The 21,189-nt window shown below is 38.4% G+C and overlaps 1 protein-coding gene across 8 annotated transcripts in view; it reads right to left on the bottom strand.

Annotated features, from left to right (window-relative positions):
• TLCD4 (TLC domain containing 4) overlaps positions 1–21,189 on the bottom strand; it is a 90,015-nt gene that overhangs the window by 9,796 nt on the left and 59,030 nt on the right. For all 8 annotated transcript variants that reach the window (XM_007169554.3, XM_057527021.1, XM_007169552.3 and 5 more), the window contains one exon: positions 9,408–9,481. In XM_007169554.3, coding sequence (XP_007169616.2) covers positions 9,408–9,481 — 74 coding nt within the window. The remainder of the gene's footprint in view (positions 1–9,407; positions 9,482–21,189) is intronic.

Below are 21,189 nucleotides of genomic sequence, written 5' to 3'. Positions count from 1 at the left end.
TCCCGGACTCATTCCATTCCACCTTCTGCCATTATAATTTTTGGTCCTCGGTGTCTCTTACCTAGATGACTGCAATAACCCAACTGGTCTCCCTTAACTCTACATTTCTAGCCTTTTCTCTTCGATGCCACAAGTCCTACATTATATTTAGCCTAGACTACTTCCTGTTCCCCAGCACTTTATGCATTCTTCAAATTTTTCGTTGTCTGGAAAGGTGATTATCTAAAAATCTAGACTTTAAGAACTTGTGCTTTGGCTTTACTGTACAATCGCTGCATTTATCTTCGGCCAATTTTTCCATGTGACTGGTGCCTGATCTTTAAGCCAGTCTCTTTCAAAGGAAAGAACTCACATATTAATTCAAGTTGAAATAATATTTATATAATTGTCCTTATCTTTCTCTCTCATGTCAGAAGGACCACTTATTTTATTGGAATCTACCTCTTCTTACCTAATGAGAACACCCCTTCATTCCAACAAATAAAGGCTAACAGTTTGGGAATATACGTATTGATGCCGAGAGGGAGTGGAGCAGGAGGAAGCAAGAAGACATGCATGTGGGATGGAAGGAGAGAGGGAAAACACTGTCTTTCACCAACATCCACAGTTATTACTTAGATGGGTAAAGAAGAAAAGACACCGAGGACCAAAAATTATAATGACAGCAGGTGGAGTGGAATGAGTCGGGGAAGGATTAGGAAGAATATTAGGAGATAAAATAGATCGGGCTTGCTTCCAGACTAGGAAGACTCCAGGTTTCTGACTTGGATGACTAAGTCAATGGTGATCCCAATGATTCATACTGGAAGCTTTCTCTGGTGGTGGTCATGGAGGAAAGGGAGGTTAGGCAAAGAGTAGGGTATTGGTTTTATGCATGTTGGGTTTTAGGCATATTTGATTGTATGTGTGTGTAATCCTCCCCAACCCCATAGAGAAAACTCTGTCTTTGGTCATTTAGCACTTCTTCCTCCTCCTGTTCTTCTAAAGGGACTTGGAGCTTTTGATTAAGTTCCCTGGGAGTTAATTGTGCAGAGTGCAGTACTAAGCACATGCAGTGTAAAAACAAGGCATTAGCAGGTATAATTCACATTTGGAAAGAGGAGAGAGGGCTACTTTCAGGTAGAGAAAGAAAGAAAAAAAGAGGATGGGAGCAAAGGATCCATCCCCCTATATGGTACCGGTTTGGTGACTTTTAGGAGTTGAGAGTCAGAAGTGTGAGCTTTGGGAAAGCTACAGGGTCCAGGAGATACTGTGAGTTCAAGAGGAATGAAGAGACTTTTAAGAAGTGTTGCTGTAACAAACTGGACCTTTGTCGACATCCTTGGAAAAACTCCAATAAGGATTTACATGTTGTACTGTTGCTGGGACTCTACATGGAGACTGGGTCGTGAGCTGACCCCTGGGTTTTATCTTGGTTGCAAATGTAATTCTTTCAGGCATGTGAACACTGTATTTAATAAATAAATATTAACTCTGGAAATTTAGGAGTTCAAAAACTTAATTTTAGAAAAGTTGTCCTCCATCCCAATATTATTCTGGCTCCCATTCTACTTCTAAACTTTTCCTTTATTGTATCTACTCTTCCTTCTCTTATTTCCCAATTCTAGACATTCAACTTTACCTTTTAAACACCATCTTTTCTCATGGCTTCAGATGTAACCTCTATCTGATCATTTCAAAATCCCTCTCTACCTCTTACTACATTTCCACTCAGATGCTCTGTTTGTCCTCTAACGCAGCATCTCCAAAGCAAACTCATCAGCTTTCCGCCTACTCTTCCTAATCCTCATCTTTTTTCATTCTTCTAAGTCCAATGTAGAAAATATCTTAAACTTGTCTTTTTTTCTCTACCTCTAATTTCTTATTACCAATTTCACTTTTTCTTCCCTCAAAAATCTTTATTCCATCATATCTACTCTATCGTGACAGCCTAATTTGGGCTCCTATTTATTTCCTGGACTAATGAAATTACACCAGTCATTCACACAACTAAGAGCTGTATGCTAACCTTCTAACCCAAGCTTTTGCCTTCCATCTTACAATCTATCCCACAAATACCAAAAACTAGAATTACTCAGTGCTATTTTCAGAATGTCTTTCTCCACTAGAATACATTCTCACTGTTCACTGGTCAAGTTCAATCAGCTTCCCCTGGCACTCAACACCCTCTCTATCCACTATCCTCCTAAGACATACTCTTTGATCCTACAAGTCTATGCAGTTTCTCTTTCACATGGCATGTTTATTCCACTTTTCAAAACCTTATGTTCACGCCTTTCTCCCTTCTCCTTTTCCCATCCACTTCTTAAAAAAATCCTAAAACATTTAAGAATGTGTCTCAATTTCTCTTTGAAGCCTTGAATGACAAACATCAATCAATAATAGGTCTCAAAACGTGATTCATGGGCCCCTGAGACTTTTGGGGGAGTCTACAAGGGAAAACTATTTTCATAATGATACTAAAATATTATCTGCCTTTCTCATTGTGCTGACTTCTATTGTGATGGTGTAAAGTACTGATGGATAAGACCATTGGCATCTTAGCACAAATCATAGCAGTGGTACAAAATGGTACTAGTCACCATTGTAATCTATGCCACATATTTGCAGTTAAAAACAAACAAAAAAAGAGGGGTTGAGTGGAGAAGTTTCACTTGAGAATGTCCTGGATGAAGCAGTAAGAATGATTAATTATATTAAATCATGTCTTTTGAGTACATGTCTTTTTAATATTCTGTGATAAAATGGGAAGTATGCACAAAGCACAGTTGTCTGGAAGAAAAACTCTTGGATAGCCTCCGAAGAGTTAAAAACTTTTCTGATTAGGTCACTAATGGGTTTTTAAAAAAATATTATCTAATAAATGTATCAGCATTTATTATAAGACCTACATAACTCAGTGAAGCAATATTTTCCAAATGACCAAGGCATGATGACACAAAATTATGTATGAGTAAAAGATTCAAAGTACAAGACAGACCAATGGATTTGAATATAACAGTGTATCAAAAGTCCACTGATATGGTTTCAGATTCCACATTTAACTAATCTTTAAGAAACTACCTCTTGGTATATTTTGGTGTAGTATTAAAGCAGGATATCAACAATTATTTGAAAAGGCTACTAAAATACTCCTTTCCCTACTACACTGTTAACCCTGAGAGTTAGATTTTTTTATATGCTTCAACCAAAATAACATTTCACAACAGACTGAAAACAGAAACAAACTTGAGAATCCAGCTGAATTCTATCATGCTAGGCATTAAAAAAATTTGCAAAAAATGTACAGCACTGTTCCCACGAAAAATTTTTCATTTTGGCAATGTAGTTTATTTTTCACAAAAATTACATTAACATGAAATATTATTGTTAATATTAAATGACCTAATAAATATTTTTAAATGTTTCAGTTTTAATTTCCAATCTGGTAAATATCCATAGATATCAGCCTATAGGAAGTAAGAGTTCATTGAGGTCCTCAATAATTTATGAGATCAACAAGTCTAAGAATGGCTGTTTTAAACCATTAATAACAGCACTTTTCTTCTTGCCCTTTTTCACACAATGTCTTATTTTACTAGCTCATTATTTTGTATTATTAAGTCTTATTTTCTCAAACATAGACATGACACCAGACACTCTAGTGAAGCTCCCTGAGGCAGGGACTGGAACATTTAGGTACTGGGAAGGTATTCAATAAATACGGAAGGAACATATTAAGGAGCATAGGTACAAGTTTTTATAAGGTATTTAACCTTAACAGCAATTCAAAAATATGTCCTCATAACAGTTAAGGGCATTTAGGCAAAAAAGAAGTTACCACCATTAAATTACTTTGTACAAAAAGAAACCTGAGGCACGGGTATAACTCAGCAGCTGAAAATTAACTGAAGCCCAGGTGTCTAACCTTTGTACCCCACCACATGCATCCCATGTGTCTTCTTAAATTATACAAAGCTCTAAAATAGAGAGAACATAAAAATATCACAAACTAAAGAAAACAAACTATGGAAAACTCTAACAGTACTAAAGTAGCTGGGCTAAATTTTGTCATAATCTCCTTGCTGTTCCATTATACCATTTCTTGCTCATATTCCAACCCCACTTCTCAATTTCTTAATTTACAAAAGACTCGAAGCTTTTAAATAAAGGTATAGCATAGCTTTTTACTACAAAATTAAAGAATAAGTTAAACTCTCTAATATTATGATTTTTCAAAAAGCTTCAGGGGGCTTCCCTGGTGGCGCAGTGGTTGAGAGTCTGCCTGCCAATGCAGGGGACACGGGTTCGAGCCCTGGTCTGGGAAGATCCCACATGCCGCGGAGCACCTGGGCCCGTGAGCCACAATTACTGAGCCTGCGCGTCTGGAGCCTGTGCTCCGCAGCAAGAGAGGCCGCGATAGTGAGAGGCCGGCGCACCGCGATGAAGAGTGGCCCCTGCTTGCCACAACTAGAGAAAGCCCTCGCACAGAAACGAAGACCCAACACAGCCATAAATAAATAAATAAATAAATAAAATTAAAAAAAAAAAAAAAAAGCTTCAAACAGAAACAAATTAAAGTTCCTTTAAGTGTCAAGGTTAATTTTCTCCTGCTTCAAAATCTCAAATCTGAATCATCTTCAAGAGACAGACATTGCTAAAGCTTAACTGATCACCTCTTGGGACTCATTCATTCAAAAGCAATTAAATGGCTACTATGTGCCAGACAATGTGTGGATGCTGAACCATGCAAAGTTCAACAAAGTTTGGCTCTTGACCTAATGAAACGCAGAGATAAATAAGAAACAGGAAAAAGAGAAAGAGAACTTTACAATAATTTAATTTATTTATCATAATGGTATAACTGTGTGTCACTATTATGGAAGCACGGGTGAGAGACACCCAGCCCAGCCTGGAAGAGATGGGGTTTCGTGATGGAAATGACTGTTGGGCTAAGTCATGAAGGATGAGCAAGGAGCCAGGAGGCCTTTCTAGCACAGGGACAAGTTGGGGTGAGGGGAGATTTTTGAAGAGGAATATGTCAGAAAGAGAGAAGATAGCTTTACTCGGAGAGCTTTCTGCATCACATTACAGAGCCCATATTTTATACTGGAAGCAGCAGGTGCCACTGAGAGGATCTAACCAGGAGGCTACGTGTTCATTTTTGTGTTTTAGGGAGATCGCCGTGGAAGATAATAATACAGGAGAGGATGAAAGGGGAATAGGACTGGAGGCAGGCGGACTGCCTAGAGCAGGGATCAGTTAACTTCTTCCATAAAGAGACAGAGAGTAACACAAAGTTAGGGGTTTTGGAAGCTCTACTGTCTCTGTGGCAACTAATCCACTCTGTTATTGTGTGAAAGCAGTCGTGGTAAACAAATATGCATGGCTGTGCCCCAATAAAGCTTTATTTGTAGAAACAGGCAGCAGGTTTGGCCTTTAAGCCTTGGTTTGCCGACCCCAGTCTAGAATAGTTCTTTTCTGTCCAAAAGAACTTTCTGCAATAATGAAATGGTCTACAGATGTTCTACCCAATTCGGTAGACACACGGGGCTAGGAAGCACTGGACATGTTACAAGTTAGACTGAGGAATTAAATTTTTAATTTTATTTAATTTTAATTAAATTAAATGTAAATAGTCACATGTGGCTTGTGGCTACTCTACTGGACAGTACAGGGTTAGAGGCTGGTTCAGGAGCCCAGGCAAGAGATGATGAACTAGGGCACTGACAGCAGAGATGGCGAGGAAGTGGCCAAGGCAAGAAATGTTTAGGAGGGCTTCCCTGGTGGCGCAGTGGTTGGGAGTCTGCCTGCCAATGCAGGGGACACGGGTTCGAGCCCTGGTCTGGGAAGATCCCACATGCAGCGGAGCAACTAGGCCCGTGAGCCACAGCTACTGAGCCTGCGCGTCTGGAGCCTGTGCTCCGCAACAAGAGAGGCCGCGATAGTGAGAGGCCCGCGCACCGCGATGAAGAGTGCGCCCGCTTGCCGCAACTAGAGAAAGCCCTCGCACAGAAACGAAGACCCAACACAGCCATAAATAAATAAATAAATAAATTTTAAAAAAAAAAGAAAAAAGAAAAAAAAGAAATGTTTAGGAGGTGATTCGTAGGACCTGGGATGGACCAAACACAGGTGAGGGAGAAACAAAGATGATTCCCACATGTTGAGCAGAGATAACCAAGAGAATGGCCAGGCCACATGCTGAACAGGAGCATATAAGAGAATACAGAGGGAAATATGTTGCTTTCTATTTTAGACATGTTGATTCTGATGTGCCACCTGGGAGGAGAAAACACTTGACTATAATACAAAGAAGTAGGTAATATTAAATATGCTCTTTTTATAGAGAAAGCAACTGTAGTACAGGAATGTTACATAACTTAGCCAAGGTCAGAGCAAGTAAGCGGCAAGGTTAAACTGCAGCTTGAGCTTATATGATTCTAAAATTCATGCATAGTCCATTACACCACATTGAGCAAATGGGTAATAGCTGAAACCTTGAAAGCACAACTCACTCAGGGAGAAGCACAGAGAAGATCGGTGGGCCCAGAAGAGAGCCCTGGGGAACACCAGCATTTAAGGAACTGTCTCCGACAAAGAAGGCTGAGAGAGGATGGTCAGAGAACTACAAGAACTAGGTGAGTGCAGGGTCACAAAAGCAAGGGGAGTTATGGCATTACAAGAAGGAGGTGGCCAACAGCATCAAGTCCGCAGAGAGATACAGTAAGTAGGCACCGAAGACAGTTCACTGGATTTTGCATCTGGAAGTCAATGGTACCTCTAATGAAATCGTTCCAGCAAAATGACAGAAGAGGAAACCTAATTTTGATGGGTTAAAGAACAAAAAAGATATTACAAAGTAGATAAAGCAAACACAAACTATGCACTTCCAGTGCTGAGTAAATTTTAGCATATTTAGCACTTACTGCATATGTACTGAATGACAAGCACTACGCCAGGTGCTTTACACACATATGTAAACATATAACAAAACATATAACCACATAGAATCTTCACAATAAACTGAGGCCTATAGGTATCATTATCCCTGTTTTATAGGTAAGAAAACTGAGGCTCAGGAAGATTAAATAATCTTCCACTCACACACAATGGTAAGTGGGGGAGCTTGAATTTAAATCCAGGTCTTCTGCCTTCAAAGAACACGCTCTTTGCTCTCTATACTTTCACATCATCGGAGTCTTTAAAAATTGCAGAAGAACTCTTATTTTAAAAATTTTAAATGGCCAAGCCTAAGGAACTTAGTATCTTCTTGAAGAAATAAAATTATAACATATGAAACACTGGCAAACAATATAAAACAGTACATAAGTACCTGGGAAAGCAGCAGATCTGTAATCTAATCTCTCCTGTTTGGAGGTGGAAGGACCATCCCTTCCACCTTTGGCAAGAAAAAAGGGTGATGAGGCTAATTGCTTGGTATGCATACTAATGGTATTTGTAGTAGAAGAGTCTTCATCCATGGAATGCTTTTAGGATGTACCTAGTCTAGTATTGCTTATGATAAATGAACCTAGAATGTATGGATTTATGGGGTCTGACCCCTGCCCCAGGAAAGTTATATAAGCTATGTAACTATCTGAGTATGAAATGGAGATGGCTTCATACCCAAGAGAGCTCCTTCCATGTCAGCAATATGAACTATACATATCACTTAGAGACCTCATAGGTAACCTCATTCCAGAGTATGCCCAGTGCAAAAAAGACCTAGGGAGCCATGCTGATGGTCCTGAACATCGCCTTGCTTTGCCAGTATCTCGTGATTACTTGTATTCTTGAGATTATTAGTAAGGATTGATACAGGGTAAGCTCCCTAACTCACATGAGTCTGATTTGACTCCCAATTCTCTGGGTTATCTCTGTACTAAGTTACAAAAGGCTACATGTAATTGTGGGAGCCTTCCTTGGGTTTGGGATTTTGACCTAAGACTTGAAAGATAGGTAAATTTTTCAAAGATGGAGGGAAAATAGAGGATGGGAATGAAGGAAGAAAAGTGAGAAAAATCCACAGGTGCGTGAGACAGTAAGGGTGCAAAACTAACTCTAATGAGTGGTAAGAAATAAGGCTGGAGACATGGCGCACATCACAGAGAGCTTTGAAAGTTCAGAGAAGAATCTAAAGAGGATGCAGTGTTTAGTAAGAAAGTAAGGTACTGAAAGTGGAACACTAGGAAGATGACTTTGGTAGCACTGTGAGGAAAGGACTGAAGAGTGGGTGAATGTGGAATTAGAATTAGGAAGTCAGTTGGAATGCTATCGCAGTAATCAACCATGGAGATCCCGAAGGCCCTAAACTGGGACCATGGATGTGGAATGAAAGGAGCATCTAAACATTTCACAGAAAAAATGTCAGCAGACCCCTGTTAAATGACAAGATAAGGGTAATAAAGGATAATAATAAACCCATTGTCAAAAATGAGCAACTACCTCCCTCCAGGAGGTGGAGCTTAATTTCTCTCCCGCCACCCCCTTTGAGAGTGGGCTATACTTCATGCCTTGCTTTCAAAGAAGAGAGTAAAGAAAAGGAAAAACTTCACAGTGGAGAAACCTGGCAAACACCACCTCAACCACATGATGAAAGTTCACATCCCCAGTGATGTCACATGGATATCATGTAGCCCCTGATATGTGATGAGAAGGGCACTTCACCCCTATAGGATTCCTTCCAAAAACCTATAACCTCCGTCCAGTCATGAGAAAAACAGTCAAATCCAGACTGGAGGACATTCTACAGAATAACTGGACAGTATCCCTTAACACTGTCAGGGTCATGAAAAACAAGGAAAGACTAAGAATCTGTTACAGACAAGGGGAGACTGGGGAGGCGTGACAACTAAATGCAATACGGCAGCCTAGACTGAATCGAAGAACAAAAAGGAGACACTAATGGAAAAACTCCTGAAATCCAACAAAGTCTGAAGTTCACTTAATAGTAAAGTATCGATGCTGGTTTCTTAGTTTTGACAAATGTTCCATGATAAAGTAAGATATTAATAGGGGAAACTAGGTGAAGGGTATATGGGAGTTTCTGTGCTATCTTTGTAACTTTTCTGTAAATCTAAAATGAAAAGATTATTTTAAAAGAGGGACTAAGATAATGTTGGTGTCAGAATTTGGGAACAGGAGGAAGTTGGTGTCAGGAATATTAACTGGACCCAAGATAAATCCAGTAAAACAAAGTATCATCATACCATAAAGAGAGCTGGGTTCAAGAGCCAGGACCACCACCTTCTAGCTTGGGAATCTTGGATAAGTTTCCCTAACCTTTCCAAGCCTCCATTTCCTCATTTGTACAATGGTGATAATTCATATCACATACTCTCATTTTTAAATTTAGGATCTTGGGGAAAAATTTCCCCGAACCAAACAGCCCAAGTTTAAAATAATTAATGATATCAGTAACCTACCGCTGATTCACAAAAGGGCTGGAAAGTTCTGCAAGCAGGCGAAAATTCCCAATGTATCCCAGCACTCCATCCCTCTGGGTGATAAAACATAAAACATAATGTCAGGGAAAACATTCTTATCAAAATTTCCAAATATCAAAGAAACATTCAATAGCTTCTCAGCATAAAATAATGATCAATATAAACACAAACCAAGTCTGCTAAACAGATTTTCTTCTCCGTGAAAACTTAGAAATGTCATCAGAATTCTACAGCATTTTTTAAAGACAACATGTTGTACACTTATGTTCTCTTATGTATACTATATTCACTTAGGAAAACAGATTTCAAGCAGTTGTCTCACGCTAAACTAATGAATTCTGCACATAGCCATTAGTATCAGCATTCTCAAATTACTGTAGAAATAATGATCAAAGTAGTGTGAATTTAGGAAGTTGAGAAATTTTATAGCAATTAAATATCAAACAGGAATGTAGTTTATATCCATTAGGAGCACCTTAAAAATCTCAAGAGTGTACTTAACTTCCTAAGTAACAATATATAAGCCTGTGAGCAGATACACATTTGTCAAACATAACACATTGTTAAACCATATCTGTCATATTTGACCTGAAAAATATATTTGTCAATCAGAAGATCCTATAGCTAAAACACACACTTTGGGGACCTTTCTGAATTTAGAAACATAATGCCTAGTACTTTCCACTAATTTAATAACCGGAAAAGTATAGTAGAGTTAATAAGCATTAGAAAGAAAAATGAAGTATGCATTCCAAAAATTTTATGTAATTTTAAGTGTTACTAGGTAAATGGAGTCATTCTAGCACTTCCAATTAAATCAATTATGATTACACAACAAAAGAAATAGTCCCACCTACCCTCAAAACATTAGATATACCAGAACTTCAGAAATACTTTTCCTACTGTTTATACCACACTGCCTTCCAAATGGGAAAAATATAAAGCAATAATGAAAAAAATAATAATGAATGGGCTCTTTATTTGAAGATTCTCAGTTCTTCTCTATGTAAATTATTTTAGGGATTAAAAACTGAGAGCTGGACTGCAAGAGTTAGCTTTCCAAAGTGAATCTAAAACTTTTTATAATCTCAAACTCACTGTCCTTAGTGAAGCTGAAATGGGTGATGAGGAAGAAGAGGAGGACAGCAGAGAGACAAAGACAGCGGCCAACATGAGCACTGTGCACAGAGGTGGTGGGAGGAGAGGACGCTCAACACTTTAGAGTCAACCAGACACAGACACAGCGGTCCAAAACCACACGACAATACACGGGAAATAACTACGCGCGTGTGTTATTACTTTAACACGGAAATACATGTAAATTTGAAATTATATATTATTCTGTACTATTTACTTTTCTGTTACAATAAATGCATTTATTTAAACAACAGGACCAGTTAATGGTGGCAATTAGTAGTTAACAGTGGGACTAAACAAATAAAATTGTGGAAAAATATAATATTTTTATAATGTTTCTTTCTGGCCTTTTATTTTTCTTTGTTAGACATTTAAACGTAGTAGGTTACATTTTTTTTTTATTATGTCTTTAAGAAGCATAAATGTAAGACTTTTAAAAAGGAGAATGTAAATACAATAGGACTAAACAGTTATTACCTATATTTAATAAAAAAATAATAATGATATCTTTCTATCCATGACACAGTAGGATATTTTTACTCCTTATTTCCTTTTCCAATAATACTTTTCTGAAATGCCTGAGGCCTTTAGGATATCCTTATTTTTTTGCAGAAGTAAAATAACTACAGTTAAATGTAAAATTCACTTTGACTTGTAACTCTGCTCTTAGAGGCCCACATTACTGTTATCAGTCCAGTATGATGATCTCAAGCTAAATATTTTCTCAACAAAGGTGTTTAAGCATAAAATACATAAAATTTTACTTACTAGCAATAGCAGGCTTTTAGAGTTATAAGAATTAAGTTTCCAGCTCTCTAAGAATATCTATCCACTTTGTATTTACAGGCTTGTTCTGGTAGATCAGCTGTTTGTAAGGTCATTTGTATGTATAAATTCATCATATATGCCATCTATTTCTAAAATATCTATCATTTTAAGACACTCTAGAGTACCCTAGATGGATTCCAATAAGTTACAATTTTAGTTTAAAAAAAAAGTACTATTTAATGTAGCTACTCTTTTCTGGTAACATTTTTGAGTTTTTTTTTTAATTTTACTTATTTTATTTTTTTGGCTGCATTGGGTCTTCATTGCTGCACGCGGGCTTTCTCTAGTTGCGGTGAGCTGGGGCTACGCTTCGTTGCGGCGCGTGGGCTTCTTGTTGCAGTGGCTTCTCTTGTCGTGGAGCACGGGCTCTAGGCATGCAGGCTTCAGTAGAACTCAAAAATGGGGGCTTCCCTGGTGGCACAGCGGTTAAGAATCCTCCTGCCAATGCAGGAGACACGAGCTTGAGCCCTGGTCCGGGAAGATCTCACATGTTGTGGAGTAACTAAGCCCGTGCACCACAACTACTGAGCCTGTGCTCTAGAGCCCGTGAGCCACAACTACTGAAGCCCGCGCGCCTAGAGCCCGTGCTCAGCAACAAAAGAAGCCACCACAATGAGAAGACCATGCGCAGCAACTAAGACCCAATGCAGCCAAAAGTAAATAAATAAATAGATTTTTAAAAAATTTAAAAGGAGGGCTTCCCTGGTGGCGCAGTGGTTGAGAATCTTCCTGCCAATGCAGGGGACACGGGTTCGAGCCCTGGTCTGGGAAGATCCCACATGCCGCAGAGCAACTGGGCCCGTGAGCCACAACTACTGAGCCTGCGCGTCTGGAGCCTGTGCTCCGCAACAAGAGAGGCCGCGACAGTGAGAGGCCCGCGCACCGTGATGAAGAGTGGCCCCCGCTCGCCACAACCGGGGAAGGCCCTCGCACAGAAACGAGGACCCAACACAGCCAAAAATAAATAAATAAATAAATAAATAAATTTAAGAACAGTTTAAAAAAAAAATTATAAAAGACAAAATGCATACTAATGGCAAACAGGAAAAATACTAAAACAGAAAAGGCACTCTAAAAAAATTTAAGTTAAAAAGTGAAATTGAACCAGGTAATTTTTCTTACTATAGCTATAAAGAAGATTAAATAAGTTTGAACAAGTCCTAAAAGGACCTATTCCTTCTTTCCTAGATAGAAGCCTCCACCTCTAGTCACTGATGCCTGATCCTTGGATGACTACACAGGACTAAGGGCCACGCCTGAAATGATGATGATGAACGGATGATAAGAAAGACAGATCACCATCACAATTAGTAAGGACTAAATGTAGGTTCACTACTGCTATTTTACTATAAAAGATGAATCATATTAATAATCACTCCTCCAAAAGTAGTTAATGTTACTTTCTAATTGCTGCAGAAAAAAATCCAGGTTGAAAAGGAAAATAAATACTTCTAAAAGAAGACTCACCTGTTTTATTTACCCAATAGGTTATATCAATCTTTGACCTCACTTTGCACAACTATACTGCACCCAACCCAAACTTAATTCTTCACCACAAATTTATGCTCATGACCATCACAGCATGGTAGAATTAAAATGGCCTCTGAAGATTACCTATTTCAATTACCCACAGAGTTTTTAAATCCCTTCTACGAAAGCTGTTCCAGGTTGCCCCCCAGCATGCACAGCTCCATGGTGAGGAGAGTAGCATCTCCTAAAGCAGCTTTCCAAAAGTTCCAGAGCTATACTGTACCCTCTTTGACGTCCACCTGCCAGTCCTACTCTTGATCCTGGCTATCCAAAATCTTTTTTTTCATATGATAACCCTTCAAATATTTAATGACTGTCCAAGTATACATGTCTATCTTCTTTCCAGATACCATTTCCAATTTGCTCAGGAAATTCTGGCCCATCATCTTCAAAGTTTCTGAGCCCTATGAACTGCCAGTATTCATAAAACAAAAACAAACAGATCCAACAACAAAAACCAACCAATCTCTTGATGAAAAGAACCATTTACACATAATAATCCTTACACGTTAACCACTTAAATCACATACGCACATACATCTTTTTGAGGGGACACGGTAACCTTTCTAAAGAGAATTTTAGTAGAACATGTCACTACCCTTAAAAATGTACATACCATTTGCCCAGAAATCCCACAAAATTAGTCTTTGAAAATAACTATGTATGGGCACAAATATGAAAACATAAGAATGTTTCCTCAAGTTATATATAATAGTGAAACTTAGAATAAACACATAACAATAGGGAATTGATTAAATATGATTATATATCCATATGCCATCAACAGAGATAATGATACAACCAAATGGCCTGAAAATAAAAACATTTTCAGAACTTGCTGAAGACTTAGAGAGTGAACCTCCTTTACGCTCTTTCTTAGACAATTATTTGAGGATATGCTGCAGCACGAATCAATAAACCAAGAGAGATATGGGATGCAGGAAACAGTGACCCCAAACCAGGGGAGTAATGGCAGGAAGCCTGGGACATCAAGTAGCAGACCTAGAGAGCAGGAGAACAGAGAGCTCCAGGGGCAGGTATCTGGGGAAAGACGACTGCAGAGATGGGATGCTATCCTCCAAGATATGGAACAACTCAAATATAAGACAAAGGCATATGTTACAAGAAAAAAAGGAAGGCAATTAGAAACTCTAAGCAAAAATTAGACAGGAAATGTAATCCTGGTTGTGCAATGAACTATTTTAATACAGTCATAATAAACACTTTATTTTCTCTGTGTAGGATCAACTGGATATAAAGGAAAACAATATGATTATAGAATAAAAGGCAAATATTTTCAAATCTTGGTGATACAAGAGTACGAGTACAAATGACAGAAACTGGGAAGCACAGTGGGAGTGACAGAAGTGGATGGAGGGCTTCCCTGGTGGCGCAGTGGTTGAGTCTGCCTGCTAACGCAGGGGACACGGGTTCGAGCCCTGGTCTGGGAGGATCCCACATGCCGCGGAGCAACTGGGCCCGTGAGCCACAATTACTGAGCCTGCGCGTCTGGAACCTGTGCTCCGCAACAAGAGAGGCCGCGATAGTGAGAGGCCCACGCACCGTGATGAAGAGTGGCCCCCGCTTGCTACAACTAGAGAAAGCCCTTGCACAGAAACGAAGACCCAACACAGCCATAAATGAATAAATAAATAAATAAAAAATAAAAATGTCAACCTTAAAAAAAAAAAAAAAAAGAAGTGGATGGAAGGACAGAAGCACAAACATCTTCACCTTAAAGGATCAAGAGGCGCCACAAACCAGAAATAAAAGTGTTTAAAGTTTCCAAAGGAACGGAGAGAGAAACTCAAATTACTTTAACTACATGGGAAAAAAGAAGGGAAGGGAAATAGAGGTGTGAGTGTTAAATTCTTACCCATCATGGCAAGAAGATAATTAACAGTGTCTAACATTGACAAATCAAGAGGTGGCTGACAGTCACCTAAGTGACCACCATCAATTCCTTCCCTTCCTCATATCAAGAGGTGGAGACTTACTTTCCTCCCCTTGAATCTGGTCTACCTCAGTGACTCACTTGACCAGCAGAATGCAGTAGAAGTGAAGTTCTGGGTCTTCTGAAACTAGGTCATAAGAAGCCATGCAACCTCCTCCTGGGTCCGTTGGAACACTCACTCTTGAGATGCTCTCTCTCTGAACACCATAGCCAGGCTGTGAGACGCTCAAGCCACATGGAGGGGCCACATACAGGAGCTCTAGGCAACGAGCCTGCTGATGTCCGAGCAGGGAGCCAGCATCAACTACCAGCTACTTAAATGAGCCCCTTCAACCCAGTTGACCATTTAGATGATCCAGTCCCAACAGCTACCTAACAGCACCCACATGAGACCTCATGCAAGGACCACCAAGCTTTCTTCCTTCTTCCTTTCTTTTTTTTTTTTCTTTCAATATAATTAGGATCTCACAAGTCAATCGGTTTCACTGGCCAAAGTAAGTGTTCTAACTGATGATCAAAATGTCACATTTTTAGCCAAAGTGAGAGCCATCATGTTGGTTCCTGTGTCTTTTCGACAAGACCCTATTAGTCTTTGATAGGTTCCTTGCTTTCTGACACAAGATTACCAGTTATTTTGTTGTATGCAATACTTCAATATGTAAAACAAATTTAAAATTTTTGGTTTCGATCCCATTTTTGTAATATATATTCATACCCAGAATGTTATTTTTTTACTTATGCGTATACACAAATAGGATACACTCCTAAATGTAAATGGTAATTAAGTAAATATAAATAGTTATCTCTGGGTTGTGGGATTGGGACATTGTTTTTTCTTTTTTGCTTCTCAATATTCTAATCTTCAAATAACAATGAATGACCAAATAACAATGAATGACCTAATTAGTTTTTTCAAATACCTTCTGCTTGTACATTACTTATCATAGCTTTTTAACTTACAATGTTGCTGTAAGGGGCCTTAACCACTGTTTTCCAAATGTATTCTTTTGTGGTTTTCTTTCTACCCTTCTGAAGTTCTCCTTTGCCTCTTTTACAGGACCAACCTCCTTCTGGTCCCTGACCCTGATCACCCTCTCCCCACAAGACACACCTTATTTCTAATGGCACATGGGCCTTTTTCCCCTGGAATAACCATGTATCACCACAAACCTCACAACATCTACAAGCATTATTCCTGCCCAAACTCTTTCTCCCATTTCCTTCAGGGTCTCACATTTCTCTAGTGCCCTCAGTCACTTTGCTCTCTTCTTTACTTTCCTTCTCTGAAATCCAAAATTAGTCACCATGACCTATTGACTACAAAATGGCTTTTAGTTTAGTTTCTTCCTCACTAATAAAACCATCAAAGGTAAGTTCTTCATAATCTATCGTCTACATTATTCCAATAACCTCCTCAAAGAGATCCTCTCCCACGCAGCTTTCTTTTTCCTATGTTATCACCACCAGATTTATTTTTCTAATATGCCAACTGCATCAAGTTATCTTTTGGCTGAAGGTTCTACAACAATTCTGTGAAAAGTACAACGCAAGGCTGATGAGTTAGAATGTTCACTCCATCAGGCAGCCCCATCTGACTCATCCAAACGTACAACCACCGCTGAGCCCACGTGAATCCCGTAGGCTGACAACTCAAGTCCTTCCTACCACCCATGAAGATCTGACCTCTTCTCCTCATGTTTTCCAACCTAGAAAGCCTTCCCTACTTTTTTCGGCTGATCTAAACATGCTTTTATCTTTTTTTTTGGAAGACTGACTAAGTCTCATCTACCTCAAAAGCTCTCTCGGAAAATTTTAAAGAAACATAAATATATATATATATATATATATATATAGGAAAATTCCTGCACAATTTATATAAACCGCAAGAATATACATAAGTATCATCAGTAGTTATCTCTGGAGACTCAGACCTAGAAAACGTTATACTTACTAAGCCCTGTATGTCTACAAACTCAGAATTTTTTTATAAACATCCATATTCAGACAAAAAAAATAATGGAAATTAACACATTCATCTTTCCATTTCCTAAATTGCTATAGCATTACAGAGTTGTCACTGGGTGATGTGTTACTTGACTTTTTAAAGATAGTTTCCCATAGTTAAATCTCGGAACCTGCGGGACTGAATTAGGGAGCTATCATATTCTTATTCCTTACCTCTCCCCACCACCACCTCCTCAGTTCAAAACCACTGCGAGCCAGTGAACTACGCGTCAGTAGCCTGGCTTCCATAGTCTCTGATCCTGCACATCAATGACTCTCGACCTGTTTAATCCAGTTCACCCATGAGAGTCAGCATCACGTGTGGCACAGGCTTCCACAGGCACAGGTGGCCATTAGATAAGATTCAGGTTATGTATAATTCCTGGTTACCTTATCCTCACCCCACCAACAAAACCTACTAAAATCCAAGTGAGATAGACACTAGTAAGAGGACAGGTTTAATTCAGCTCTAATAAATTATAAATTTTGATACTTTACTGTTAGTAAATTATGGCAAAACTCACAACTGACTCTGGTCAATGTGGTGTTTCCACTTCTGCCATCTATCTTTAAGGAGCTTTGCCTATAGTAAAATTCATACTGGCCATGGCCTCTGCATGACTCCATGAGGGAAAACAAAATAAGATTTGTCTGATCCCTTCCAGAGCTTAAAAGAAAATTTTCCTTTCAGCCAGTGATTATGAAAATCTGGATTTTCTTATCATGGGACATTTAATTTTCTAACAGCCAAGAGTGGTTAGGGTCAGGAATTTAGAAGGCGAGGGAGAAAGATAAATAAAATTATTATGCACCTACTACTGCTAGCATGATACTAAATACCGTGCCACTATCAATGGCTTGGAGTGGGATGGGCACACTTTCCCACCACTAGGGCTATGTAATTGGTGTGAGGTAAGTTATGGGCACTGGGGTTTATATAAAAATGTGACTATGTTCTACTGTAGCAATTATGAGGTACTTTTTCTAGGCTATTTAGACTGACCCATAATCTTAGGACATTTCCATGGGAAACCCTTTCAAAGCACCATTAATCTAGAAATGAGATTTGGGAACAAAATCCACCCTATATTTAATTACTCTTTGCCTAACTTTAATCATTCAAGGTTTTTGATGATTTACTTGTAAGACAGAGTTGAAGGTTTGAGCTAACACACAGGACCGGATTGGATTGCCCAATCTGGCTCATGTGAAACAATGATCTTACCTAGAATTAAGCTTTACTAACTACTACAAGGATAGAGGCTATCAGATAATTCAGAGGAAGTAGAGAGAGGTCTGGGACGTGAAGGGCAGTTGGCAAGCCAGGTCCTTCCTGTGTTGAACAAGCAGCACTGGCCCAGAAGATGTGAAGGCTCTACTAGGTGAGGTTCACCAAGTTCCTCACACGCAGTGACAGTTTATCTTATAAAACATCTCCATTTTATACCTCCAAAAAACTGTACAGACTACATGACATTCTCCAAAGAGCCAGGCCTCACAGAGCCTGGGTTCTCTTTACTATAGGGAATCCTTAGCCAGGAACAGGCTAAGAGCACTCCAGAGTTAAGACCTCTTTCTCCTAACAAATGTCGGTACATACCCTATTTACCCAAAGGTCCTGTCGGCAAGGAGATTAGACCTGGGTCACTTGCCTTCTTTTCTTCACCTCCTTTTCTCCCAAGGAAGTGAATGGATCTGCAGACCAGCTGCTTTCACCCCTTCCTCCCTGGGTTACTTAAGAACTTGGTGACAAAACGTAGCTTATTCTTACTTGCCCATTGCCTAGCTCTCCAGTATTAGAACTAAATCCAATCATTTCATCAAAACTGTTGAATCACAGAATCTCAGACTTAGAATAGAACTTTAAAGACGATTTAGTGTAAGCTCCGACCTAAAGCTTCTACTTATTATATCTATTTTTATATCTATCTGATTGAAGATATCTTATGGTAAAAGAACCACTTTAAAAGGCTGTTGTTATAATCTTCTATTCACTGGGAATGTCCCTTTTGTAAAACAGCAGTCTCCCCTACCTCTCTTAACCATCCCCATTGGTCCTAATTCCAATGTCTGAATTAAATCAGAGTAAGTCTACTTCCTCTCCCACTTAACAGTCCTTTCACATTTCCAAGGACATTTCAAAGCCATGTAGTTGTCCTACAACTTATCTTTTCTAAGCTGACCTCTCTGGGTCCTTCAGCTGTTTATCCCAGGACAATAGCCACCTAATCTAATCTCCCCTCTACAGTTATCTGGCAGCTCGCCCCTGAACGTATGCAATTTTAGAGACTCCAGATGCTGTGGGTATGGTCTAGCTAGGAAACTGTAATTTGTTTGAACTGGATACCGTACCTCCCCTAATAGAGTAAACATTTAAAAACAGCTTTCTTTTTTAGCAGATGTGACATGCTATCGGTACAACTACAATTGTGGTCATCTGCCACTTCCCAGTCATTCCCCTCTTTTTATACATTGTCAAGTCCAGGTGCAAAACTTGACATTCATCACTATTCAGTTCCATCTATTTGTTTCAGCTTATTATTCCAGCCTGAAACTTTAAAAAATGTAATACATCATCCAACATATTATTAGTTCCTCTTCCTAACCTTGCTTCAGTCAATTGATAAGCTTGCATATTTTAAACTTTATTTTATTGTGGTAAAACATACATAACACAAAATTTACCCTTTTAACCACTTTTAAGTATACAGCTCAGTGGCATTAAGTACATTCATGTTGTTGTGCTGCTATCACCTATCCACCTCCAGAACTTCTTTATATTCCCAACTGAAACTCTTACCCATAAACAGTAACTTCCCGACACCCCCTTCATCCAGCCCCTATCTTATTTTCTGTCTCTAGGAATTTGACTACTTTAGTTACCTCATGTAAGAAGAATCATATGATAAAATTTCTTTTTAAAAAACCTAATTAAGAACAAAATATCGACGAGGGTGGCCATGGCAATCCTCTTCGCTGACATCTATTTTATCATCACACATCAAGTCTAATACATGAACTGTTTTCTTTCCTGGTTATTAAAGGGAAATAGGTTTCAAAACATCAAGCCAACTTAGAGAAGGAAAGGGACACAGCTCTGCTAAGGTAATCCCACTATGCATATCTGAGGAGATGCTCTGTGCCCACAAAAGAGCATGAAGCAGTAAACACAGAACCAGGAAGAAAGAGAAGAATTCCTCCTTACCGAAACTGAGGAAGGCCTTAGAGGAGGTTTGTTATGTTCGTGAAATATGGGAAATGCTCACATCAGGTATTCTATATTAAAAATGAAATACTGAAACAAATTCCAAAACCAAAAACACACATACATATATGGAATATGTATGTATCTTTACATATACACACACATATAGAACACATATTTTATGAATAAAAAACTGAGCACTGAATATTTTTACCATGGCTAATCCCTCAGTTAGTAGTAAAAGTAATAAACTAACTGTATCATAGTGCTTTTATATAGATTTGTATAAGTGAGCTATAGAAATACTAATAAAACAATTTCTAAGACTTACTTCTGCTAGTCTATCACTCATTACTGTATAAGAAAGCTGTTAATCTTTTATTGCAGTAGGAAAAAAAGTTATCTAACATATTATACAACTTTTAAAAATATTTTTATTTGAGTTAAATACTTAAGATGTCTTATTATATATAAATTTAGTGGGAAATAGAAATCACAAAGACCTTACTAGTGAATCTTGCTTTAGTGAGCTATATTAAGTACCTATTTTTAATACCTACCTAGTCTACAGAAATGTTAATTTTTGAAATTTTGTTACCTTAAAATGTTGCCGTAACAGCCACTATAGTTACCTAAAATTTTTCTTTAAGGCTATCTTAATGGGAGAAAAAGAGGAAACACATTATTTAAGGGTAACTGAGAACATGCAACACTATTTAACTCACCTTAAAACAGTAGTTTTTCTTTCTTAACACTGTTAATGATAAAATGTTAGTGAGTCATGGCATTTGTTTCACAGCATTGTGGAAATTTTTGTTTAGACTAAACATAAGACCAGTATTTTTCTACTTCTTGTCTCCTGACGTAATTAACAACTTTACCTTATCTTACATAACGAATCTCATTTTTCAGTACCACTTCAAACACAATTGTTTGCAAAATGTTTTTAAAACATAGATAACTGGGGTAAAATATTAAACAAAAATCAAAAATCTTCACCTTCAAAGTATCACACCTAATACTAATACCCTTAAATAAATGTAACAAGAGGCGTTTGAAACCAAATTTTCTTCTTAAATTGCAGCAGAATGGTTTAATGATTA

Source organism: Balaenoptera acutorostrata, chromosome 1 (genome assembly GCF_949987535.1).
Source record: "Balaenoptera acutorostrata chromosome 1, mBalAcu1.1, whole genome shotgun sequence".
NCBI classification, from domain to species: domain Eukaryota; kingdom Metazoa; phylum Chordata; class Mammalia; order Artiodactyla; family Balaenopteridae; genus Balaenoptera; species Balaenoptera acutorostrata.
The sequence above is the reverse complement of the archived record's forward strand: the minus strand, read 5'-3'. Positions and strand labels throughout refer to the sequence as shown.